This window comes from Oncorhynchus nerka, linkage group LG26 (genome assembly GCF_034236695.1).
Source record: "Oncorhynchus nerka isolate Pitt River linkage group LG26, Oner_Uvic_2.0, whole genome shotgun sequence".
Taxonomy (NCBI): domain Eukaryota; kingdom Metazoa; phylum Chordata; class Actinopteri; order Salmoniformes; family Salmonidae; genus Oncorhynchus; species Oncorhynchus nerka.
The window spans coordinates 31,356,567-31,368,366 of NC_088421.1; the positions used below are offsets into that span (position 1 = coordinate 31,356,567).

General features: G+C 45.5%; 1 protein-coding gene across 1 annotated transcript in view; it reads left to right on the forward strand.

Annotated features, from left to right (window-relative positions):
• Nucleotides 1–5,963: 5,963 nt before the first annotated feature.
• The window catches only part of LOC115118481 (cytohesin-3), a 54,201-nt gene continuing 48,364 nt past the window's right edge, over nt 5,964–11,800 (forward strand). The window contains exon 1 of the mRNA XM_065010423.1: nt 5,964–6,359. Coding sequence (XP_064866495.1) covers nt 6,341–6,359 — 19 coding nt within the window. The 5' untranslated portion in view covers nt 5,964–6,340. The remainder of the gene's footprint in view (nt 6,360–11,800) is intronic.

The window sequence follows — 11,800 nt, forward strand, 5'->3', positions numbered from 1 at the left end:
ACCTACATGTAGTGTAGGTAACACCTACAACAGTGTAACAGGGGGGGCAATGCAGTTTAATAACTCTACCTACATGTAGTGTAGGTAGCACCTACAGCAGTGTAACAGGGGGGGGGGGCAATGCAAATACTCAGGGTAGTCATTTGATTAGATGTTATGGTGTCTTATGGCTTAGGGGTAGAAACTGTTTAGAAGCCTCTTGGACCTAGACTTGGCGCTCTGGTACCACTTGCCATGCGGTAGCAGAGAGAACAGTCTATGACTAGGGTGGCTGGAGTCTTTGACAATGTTTAGGGCCTTCCTCTGACACCGCCTGATATAGAGGTCCTGGATGGCAGGAACCTTGGCCCCAGTGATGTACTGGGCCGTTCGCACTACCTTCTATAGTGCCTTGCGGTCAGAGGCCGAGCATTTTCCGTACCAGGCAGTGATGCTCTCGATGGTGCAGCAGTAGAACCTTTTCAGGATCTGAGGACCCATGCCAAATCTTTTCAGTCTCCTGAGGGGGAATAGGTTTTGTCATGCCCTCTTCACGACTGTATTTGTGTGCTTGGACCATATTAGTTTGTTGATGATGTGGACACCAAGGAACTTGAAGCTCTCAACCTGCTCCACTGCAGCCCCGTCGATGAGAATGAGGGCATGCTCGGTCCTCCATTTCCTGTAGTCCACAATCATCTCCTTTGTCTTGATCACGTTGAGGGATAGGTTGTTATTCTGGCACCACATGTCCAGGTCTCTGACCTCCTCCCTATAGGCTGTCTCGTCGTTGTCGGTGATCAGGCCTACCATTGTTGTGTCATCGGCAAACTTAATGATGGTGTTGGAGTCATGCCTGGCCGTGCAGTCATGAGTGAACAGGGAGTACAGGAGGGGACTGAGCACGCACCCCTGAGGTGCCCCCGTGTTGAGGATCAGCGTGGTGAATGGAGAATCCAGATTGACCCCTTGCCCCTACCACATATTGGATAGAAGTAAACAATATAATGGCAATTCCACCTAGCCAATCAGAGGGTTATACTACAAATCAGGATCAATGAGTTACACAGCTAACTTTGATAAACAACCAGAAATTACTAATGATTTCTGGATCATTAAGAAAGCTAAAATTAGATGTGTATTTTGGGTTGTTGAGTCTGTTAGACCATGCCCATTTCAAGCCCCCAAAAAAAAAAAAAAAAAGTATCTCCAGAATATTAAGGCAAGTTATCTGGCTAAGTCATTGCTCTTGCTTTGTAGTATACCCCTCATACGGCAAGATGAAGCTACAGTATTACCATAGTAAATATATGGCAAGATGAAGCTACAGTATTACCATAGTAAATATATGGCAAGATGAAGCTACAGTATTACCATAGTACAGTATTACCATAGTAAATATATGGCAAGATGAAGCTACAGTATTACCATAGTAAATATATGGCAAGATGAAGCTACAGTATTACCATAGTAAATATATGGCAAGATGAAGCTACAGTATTACCATAGTAAAATATATGGCAAGATGAAGCAAGATGAACAGTATTACCATAGTAAATATATGGCAAGATGAAGCTACAGTATTACCATAGTAAATATATGGCAAGATGAAGCTACAGTATTACCATAGTAAATATATGGCAAGATGAAGCTACAGTATTACCATAGTAAATATATGGCAAGATGAAGCTACAGTATTACCATAGTAAATATATGGCAAGATGAAGCTACAGTATTACCATAGTAAATATATGGCAAGATGAAGCTACAGTATTACCATAGTAAATATATGGCAAGATGAAGCTACAGTATTACCATAGTAAATATATGGCAAGATGAAGCTACAGTATTACCATAGTAAATATATGGCAAGATGGAGTTATTACCAGAATAAGTATTTTTTATTTATAGATGTTTTATTTAACCTTTATTTAACTAGGCAAGTCAGTTAATTAAGAACAAATTCTTATTTACAATGACAATAAGTATACCTATCCAGTCTATTCAAATATACATGAAGCATGTAGGGGTTGTGGCTGAAGGTCAATTTGGGATTGAGTATCTGAACTCCCCTCGCCCCACTTACAAGATAGGAAGTCGCCCCTTCAGCCTTCACCCCAGACCCCACTCCCAACCACAACCATAACCACCCATCACTACCACCACCATCCCCCAACCATATCCAAATCCCCCATCACCCCCCCCCACCCAAATCCCCCATCACCACCATCACCATCCCCCACCACCACCCCCCACCCATATCCCTTGTCTCAGTCTATGCCCACAAGCTGTAGCCTGTATGAAGAAGGAGAATCATCAACCTAGTTATGATGGAATCCCTTGACTTGGTAACTTTAGAGTTCATTTTCACGGAAATTCACTCTGTGAGGTCAGCATAGAAATTCACTCTGTGAGGTCAGCATAGAAATTCACTCTGTGAGGTCAGCATGGAAATTCACTCTGTGAGGTCAGTATAGAAATTCACTCTGTGAGGTCAGCATGGAAATTCACTCTGTGAGGTCAGCATGGAAATTCACACAATCGAAACACTCTAATACAACATACCAACCTGTTCTACTGTGTCGGGTCAAATCATGAGAATATAATGGACACTCCCAAAATAAATTAGGGCATCTCCAAGCATGAAAGGATATTGATGTTGTTCTAGACTGCTATTTTTAGGGCACCCCCAAGCCAATTCAAACCCTGACCAACGAGGAGAGTATCAGATCTCCTGAAAGCCCTCCTTCCATTCTCCAATGTAAAGGAAGCTACTCCGTCACTGACTTATGGTCAGTTTGGTGTAAGACGTGTAGATTGGTTACTCTCTGATCAGTCAAATGGATATGATATAGATTTAGGATATACAGTATGTGTCTATACACTGTGGACTACATCTCAATCTGATTTATGCAGTGAAGACTTTCTCAGTCTTTCCACTCTTTCACACTACATACTGGTGCATGTGTGAACCAGTACAGCTATCAGCACCCCCTTCAGTAAAGACTCTTTCAGAATGCTTGGTCCAACTGGTGGTGTGTACTCAAACATCCCAAATGCTATATCAATGCACCCATTTGCTTTATAAATCATATATTCTGGGTTTATATAAATATTGAAAAGATGTTGCCCTACAATCCCCATAGAAAGCCAGTGTGATGCTACTGTACAGCTGTACTGTATGTAATGCAGCTGGCGCCTGACTGGACTATGAGGTGAATGGGTTTTGGGGGGTAATTTGGGTGTGGGGGTCGTTCGACAGTTAGGGAGTTGGCGGCTGAAGGGGGAGGTAACCACTAACCTGCCCCCTGGTGTTACCGTGGAGACTGGAGCATATGAAGTCGTGTTGTTTCTCTGACTGCTCAATCAGGTCACGTGAAGTTGGTCAGGAGCGCGGGCGCCGCAGCCGTCTCGTCTGACATGAGGGGGAGCGTAATCTGCCAGATGCAGTGCCATGGGCGCCCTCAGGGCATAAGGCAACTGCCATCAGCCCGCAGTGGCACACTGAGAGAGAGAGAGAGAGAGAGCGCCCTGGTAGTCAGCCAGAAAGGCCAGCATATGTTGGGTTTTAAGAAGTTAAACAGGCTTGGATGACAGTTAGGCTTCTGTAGCACAGAAAATATTCAAATCATGCCTGTGTGCTGTGCGTTGTTGAATACTTTGCTTGAATCCCGCCCGGTGGAAAATGGAGAAAGAGAGAAAAACTAAGAAAACACAGAGTTTCCTGGACTGGATTGGACATCTGGGCCCCAAACAGAACCCCCCCCCCACACACACACACACCAAACTGAGAGCCTGGTCGGGAGCCCCCACTTCCAAAAGTCCCCCATCTCCCTTTGCGCTCCCTTTTTTTCAAATCATTCCCCTAAACTCCTACTAAACACAGGAACACACACGTTTCCCAACTCTCCCAGGACCCACCCCTCCTCTTTCTTCTCCTCTCCAAGCTAAGTGACATGATCCCCCAGCATTATGTTCCTATTAAAACACATGTCTAAACATCACAGGGTACGCAGAAGGTCAGAGTGCAGAAAAAGCAAACAACGTCTGGATGTGTAGCCCCTGGACCATGGTTTACATTCCCACCACCCCTCAGGTCTACCTGGTCTACGCCAGGCGTTGTGGGGTTATCCAGGTGGAACTTCAGGGCCCTGTTTATACTGTACTTCTAAGCCCCGTGGCTCCAGGTTCAGTTGTTGTGGTGTTAAAGGTTGAAAAGAGAATGTTGATGGATGTCAACTTAACACAAGAGCTGGAGAAAAACAAACAACCACAGAAATAAGTCAAAGGTGACAAAGAGTATGCTGCTCAAAACGTAGTGTAAACTCTTCCAAAAGGCTTCTCGGCTGTCCCCATTGGATAACCCTTCTTAGTTCCAACTAAAACCCGATTTGGTTCCAGGAACCCAAAACGGTTCAACTTGGAACCAGAAAGGTTCTACCTGGAATCAACAACAGTTCTTCAAAAGGTTCTCCTATGGAGACAGCCGAAGAACCCTTTTAGGTTGTAGATAGCACCTTTTTTCAAAGAGCGTATATATCAGTTGAATTAAGGATGACTTGCAGGACCAGCAAACAGAGAGGTGTTAGAGTTTGTCATTTGCCATGTGAACCAACATGGTACAACAGTACTCCATCCCAACCGGAATACACTGGATCATTCTGGATCGAGCTAGTTCTGGTAGTGTCATGCTGATGTAATGTTTAGACTGCAGAGGACTTCTAGAACCAATCAAAGTGGAATGCTGGAGTCTGTGATGTGAGGAATATTCACACAGTTCCATGTATTCCTTTGTGCTTCACATGTTGTTCAAACATAAACTACAGTATGTAGACTATAGGAACATCAGCTGGATGCTTCACATGTTGTTCAAACATAAACTACAGTATGTAGACTATAGGAACATCAGCTGGATGCTTCACATGTTGTTCAAACATAAACTACAGTATGTAGACTATAGGAACATCAGCTGGATGCTTCACATGTTGTTCAAACATAAACTACAGTATGTAGACTATAGGAACATCAGCTGGATGCTTCACATGTTGTTCAAACATAAACTACAGTATGTAGACTATAGGAACATCAGCTGGATGCTTCACATGTTGTTCAAACATAAACTACAGTATGTAGACTATAGGAACATCAGCTGGATGCTTCACACTCCATTCGTTTCAGTTTATAGGGATAGCCTACATAGGGGTTTGTCTTCACAATTGTCTCTCTGTATAAGAAGAAGCATTCAATTCTGGAACATTTTTGTAAGACACATCAATGAATAAACAAATGAAAGAATGAATGAATACATTAAAACATCTGTTCACTATTGACCCCTGGAGTAATGTGTACAGGAAGAGAGACCCCCTTCTTTCTCTGAAGAGGCAGGAATGCGATAATTGAAACCGTGTGTGTTGTAGAAACACAGCCCCAGAGTGTGTGTGTGTGTGTGTGCCTTTTCCCTGCTATTGGCCTACACACTGGCTGGTTCCCACTGCTTGTGTACGTGTTTGTTCTGGGCTTGGAATCAGATACTACTTCACTCCCCAGTACCATTCCCTGTCTCATAGTGGCATCCTTGTTTTCTGGATCAGTATTACTGGACCAAGCAGAGATCCTGCAGTATAGCCTACATTGGAGAGGATAATATGATATAATAGTCTAGTTTCTAAAATCGTCAGCACACACACACACACACACACACACACACACACACACACACACACACACACACACAATGAGCATATTTTCTTTGTCAATGAAAGAAACCAGATGCAGTGACCGTAGGACGGCAACATTGAGAAGTGATTTCATATGTAGGCCTATATTATACATACTTGACCTAATCACTGATCTGGGGATATGATTGAATAATTCCCTCACAGATTACAATACTGTGCAGCCGTTGTACAGTACACTCACATGAGGGCAGGTCTGTAGTCGCTGCTCCACAGGGCGGGACAGATAATGATGACGTACAGTGAAAGCTGCCTGTCTGTCTAGTGGAGAAGCGGAGTCGTGGAGCTCGGATGGGATAGTCTACTCTCCCGATGCTAGTGGAGTGAAGGTGTATCTTTCGGATAATATGCTACGGATCACTCTAGAAAAAAGACGTCGCCGATTCAGTTCCATCTGAAATAGGCTACACCGGTGACGGATATCCAAGCGGATTGCCTCGTGATTCCAGCATTGATGGCAAGAAAATAATATTCCCCAAAACAAGACGCGGCTTCTGTGGTCAACCTGTCTGCGAATGCACCCTACAAATTAAAACGCGCATTTCAATATTTTACCCCACATTCATACAACAAGTTTCAGCGATCTTTACTTGTTTTTTTGGACCTTTGCATTTTCCCCTTCAGCCATGGACGAAGACAATCAAGGTAACGTTTACATCCCTTTCACACGCATGTTTATCTTTCATGTGTGGATGTGTTGTTGTGTACACTAGGATCATATGGGGTAGGCTACAGCAGGACCCAAGGCCGGTTTAATGACAACAATCAGGTTAACACCGTATTTGGTATTGTGATATTTCACATAATAATAATAATAATAATATAATCTGTCTATGTTTTATGTTGCAATAGATTTAAGGATGACGTTAGAAAATAAGAAAATAAGAAAAAATACGAAAATAAAAGGCATTTAGAATGTGAACCTTTATCCCTCTACGTTGAGACACAATTGACATGTTCAGCCTCACTCGTGTATGGTATAGCGACCCAGTTATGTTTCATGGTTCCATGAGAAGTCATCTGAAACAGAACCATCAGTCATCACACACAGTGGATGTGTAGCGCGCTAATGCAGGATGGAGGGGTATGGATTGACCTATATTCTGCGTAAATAACAAACAGGACTGTCACACTCCAGCGGATAGGCATGATGCCTGTATGAATACATCACTGTCACGAGGCTGAATGCAGAACGCTAATCCCTTGGCTTATTATTCAAACGTTAAGTCACCAGGTCAGTTACACACTCATTCCAGGCAAGCTCAACAGGTCATTCCATATGTAGGGAAGGCTAATTCAAGCATTGCTCAGTGATATATAAAGTTATGAGGAATTGAAGATTGCTCTCTCTGGCTCAGTTCCATGACTAGATGCTTTGGTTATGAATATGTGTGTGTTGACATAAGCACAATCGGCTCAGTACGCTACACATGATTTGGATATCTCTATTTGAGCCAGAAAAGTCCCAACTACAGTCCCGACCCACCTTTTGAGAAAACACTGATCTACAGCTGTTGCTAGTCCAGGCTATGTGATGTATGTTGTTCACTGTGGCAGAGTGGAGCGAGGGAAGAGGGTACAGAGCCCTCATTGTGCTGCTATCAAAGTGCTTCCCCTCCAGTGGTGGGTGGGAGACGTCAGCAGCAGCACAGACACACACACCACAGACAGACAGACACCACAGACAGACAGACACCACAGACAGACACCACAGACAGACAGACACCACAGACAGACAGACACCACAGACAGACAGACACCACAGACACACAGACACCACAGACCGACACCACAGACAGACAGACATTGTATGGTCCTGTGATGCCAACCAGAGATAATTGACAGTTAGACTGCCAAGAGAGGAAGATCGACCCCCCCTCCATTCCATCCTATCCCTGTTCCCCCTCTCCCTTACGACAGTCTTCCCTAACAGAGAATGAATTAATGGAATGAATGGATGGATGGATGGATGGATGGATGGATGGATAGATAGATAGATAGATAGATTGTGGTCTGGAATGATAAGAGAAGTGTCAGTGTGTGTGATGGAGGGGATCTCTGTGTGTGTGTGTGAGTAGTGGAAGGGATGTGTGTGTATGTGTATTGGAGGGGAAGTATGTGTGTTGGAGGGGAAGTCTGTGTGTGGGTTGAAGGGGATGTGTGTGTGTGAGCCTATGTGTTGGAAGAGATGTGTGTGTGTGTGTCTATGTGCTGGAGGAGATGTGTGTAATATAGGCCATGCTGTTTTCACTCATCTGGAATAACGTATTAATATGTACTGGAAGGATACGCATAGCGCCACATATGCCAGTTCTGCAGACAGTTGATGAGAGAGAGAGACCACCATGCTTATTGTCTAGCACGCTTGGCTTGATTTAGGACACATGAAGGGCATCATCATCACCAATCATCAGTGATCTCCTCACCCAAGATCTACAGTATATACACTGTATGCCCGAACAGAACCAGAGCTTACCAGGGTCACTGAGGAGAGACAGCCCAGGGAGGAGGTGATTAGGCTGGGTAGCAGAGCAGGGCAGAGTGGGTGAGAGACGGTTCCTGGCTCTGCTCTGTGGGATACTGTCTGTGACACGCCGGGCGTGGGGCGGTCGACAGGAGTCCTGCTGGGCCAGTGTGATTAACACACACACACACACACACATAGCATGCCAGACCAGATGGAGAGCTGCCAGAGAGAGAGGGATGGAGAGAGCAGGAGAGAGAGAGAGGGATGGAGAGAGAGAGAGAGAGGGATGGAGAGAGCAGGAGAATGAGAGAGAGAGAGAGGGATGTAGAGAGCAGGAGAATGAGAGAGAGAGAGGGATGGAGAGAGCAGGAGAATGAGAGAGAGAGAGGGATGGAGAGAGCAGGAGAATGAGAGAGAGAGAGAGAGGGATGGAGAGAGCAGAAGAATGAGAGAGAGAGCGAGAGGGATGGAGAGAGCAGGAGAATGAGAGAGCGACCAAAGGATAATAGCGAGATCAAGTAGTAGACAGAGAGGAAGAGGAGGGAAGGTTGGAGACAGACCAGAGAGGTAAGGAGGAAGGCCAGGTCAGTGCAGGGATGAGTACATATTCTTCCTTAATCAATTATTCATTCTATTACTGGATTTTTGTTCAATAAAACTCCTATCTGTTGTGTGATGATTAGCTAACTGTGGGTAGTAGTAGTGATGTGCTGTACTCCTCTCCAACAGTGAGGCCTTATAGGAGAGAGCAGAGCACTCCTCATTCACACACACGTGTTATAAAACTCATGGCAGCAGCAGAAATGAAGGTGATTGAATCCGTCTGACATGCATGACACTCCACAATACAATGCTTCTCCACAGGCACCTGCTCTGATTGGTGCCTCACTGCTGCTTTGTTTAATCTACTCATTTGACATGAGAGAGAGAGAGAGAGAGAGAGAGAGAGGGAAAGAGAGAGAGAGAGAGAGAGAGAGAGAGAGAGAGAGAGAGAGAGAGAGAGAGAGAGAGAGAGAGAGAGAGAGAGAGAGAGAGAGAGAGAGAGAGAGAGAGAGAGAGAGAGAGAGAGAGAGAGAGAGAGAGAGAGAGAGAGAGAGAGAGAGAGAGAGAGAGAGAGAGAGAGAGAGAGAGAGAGAGAGAGAGAGAGAGAGAGAGAGAGAGAGAGAGAGAGAGAGACACACATATGGGATGAATCAGTGTTTGTATCCCTTTAGTTACGTTCACAGCATGTCTACCGACGGTCTGTGTGTGTATGTTTGGCCACAAACCGCTCTGTTTACTCAGTGCGAAAACCGACCGTTTTCATTGGCTGTGCCCGTGCAGCCGCGAGGTTATGCCATGCACGCTCCAGGCTAGCCGAGGCGAGACACCTTCCACCTCGGAGGCACATCTCAATAGTCTGATATGGCTTCCTCTGCTTGTCTCCTGTCCTTCATCTGCACGAATGAAGAATTGGACATTAAGCACCTACTACACTCAGCCACAGTATTTATTTGACCTGAAGGCCTGCTATGCCCTCTACTCTGACCAACCCACATTCAGGATAGAAGTAGAGGAAGCAACGGTCCCAGACCTTCTCGTGTGTTTGCTTCTGTGGACGGCAAAATGGCTTCAGACAGAGAATGTTAAGGAGGTAGTTTGTTTACGTTTGGTCTGTGGAATAGATGCTGCGTCTCTGGACCTCTCTGTTTACCCAAGGCCCACCCTCTGTGAAGTAGCTAAGAGAAGTGCAGCTGAAAAGTTGATGGGTCACGGTTCAATGACTATATGAACTCTCCACAATTTAGAGCAACTCACGCTTAGCTGGTCCAGCTAGAAGACGTCCCTTTGCTCTGGTGCAGCACAGAGCGCACATTGTGCCGATCCACCATTTATTCAGGTGGACTGGAGTCCTTCAAAGTATGCCACAGCACAGCGGCCTCCCAAACTGACTGGCCCTCCCAGGGCTCCACTGACCTGATCAGTGAAGGGACTAGAATGTTCTCTCTTCATTTTTGTCAAAATTGAGTTGTTGACATAGCCTTTTTCTGTTCAATGTTCTCTACTTATATAGTACAGTAAATACTCCAATTCACGTTGTTAAGATAAAGATTCCTGACACCAGTCAAACCAATGAGCATTCAGAACTTTAAGGCCAATTATGTCAGAATCATTGCAGATAGAACCTTATAGGTCCAACCCACTGGGCACACACTGGTTAAATCAACATTGTTTCCACGTCATTTTAATGAAATGACGTGGAACCAACGTGTTATAGACGTTAAATTGACGTCTGCCCAGTGGGAAGCTCTCAATGTGTATGTATGGCTTGACAACAATAGTGAGGGCACTAAAGCACATACAGAGCTGGAACCAGCTCTAGTTTACTACTGCAGTCCTGCAGAAATAGATTGGATCCCAGCAGGCCAGTCTGGATTTAGACTACCACAACTGCATTAACAGGAAAAAGTAGCAGCCACAAATAATATGAAGACTACATTTGATTGGTAATAGTGCCTGTGTGTTCCACGTCTCTCCATCTCTCTGGCTGCTGACTGTGGGCGTGGTCAACATCCCCTGCTGCCCCAATCAGTTACTTCTCAATCTAACCCTGACTGTGGGCGTGGTCAACATCCCTGCTGCCCCAATCAGTTACATCCCCTGCTCTCAATCTAACCCAATCTAACCCTGACTGTGGGCGTGGTCAACATCCCCTGCTGCCCCAATCAGTTACTTCTCAATCTAACCCTGACTGTGGGCGTGGTCAACATCCACTGCTGCCCCAATCAGTTACTTCTCAATCTAACCCTGACTGTGGGCGTGGTCAACATCCCCTGCTGCCCCAATCAGTTACTTCTCTATCTAACCCTGACTGTGGGCGTGGTCAACATCCCCTGCTGCCCCAATCAGTTACTTCATCCCCTATCTAACCCTGACTGTGGGCGTGGTCAACATCCCCTGCTGCCCCAATCAGTTACTTCTCTATCTAACCCTGACTGTGGGCGTGGTCAACATCCCCTGCTGCCCCAATCAGTTACTTCTCTATCTAACCCTGACTGTGGGCGTGGTCAACATCCCCTGCTGCCCCAATCAGTTACTTCTCAATCTAACCCTGACTGTGGGCGTGGTCAACATCCCCTGCTGCCCCAATCAGTTACTTCTCAATCTAACCCTGACTGTGGGCGTGGTCAACATCCACTGCTGCCCCAATCAGTTACTTCTCAATCTAACCCTGACTGTGGGCGTGGTCAACATCCACTGCTGCCCCAATCAGTTACTTCTCAATCTAACCCTGACTGGTCAATACTATGTCCTATAGCTTCTCTCTCTCCTTCTATCTTAGTTTAACAGTCATTTTTCTTTCCAGTCTAAATATACTGTATTTCAGTCTAAATATATATCTTATACATTGATTGGTGTGTTGTCTGGTTTTCCACCCAGGCCTCCCTGTGTGATTCAGCCCAGTGTGAGTCACCTCTGTCAGGCTGGGCTCTGTGTTGTGACTGCTGGGTGGTTGTCCCCACCCTGATGCCCTGCTGGCTGTATAACAGAGACCTTGTTTGGCCTGGCTCAATATCTGATCATACAAACAGATACAGCAGAGAGGGGGACTTGATACTGTACAGTGGATGGGTTGAGT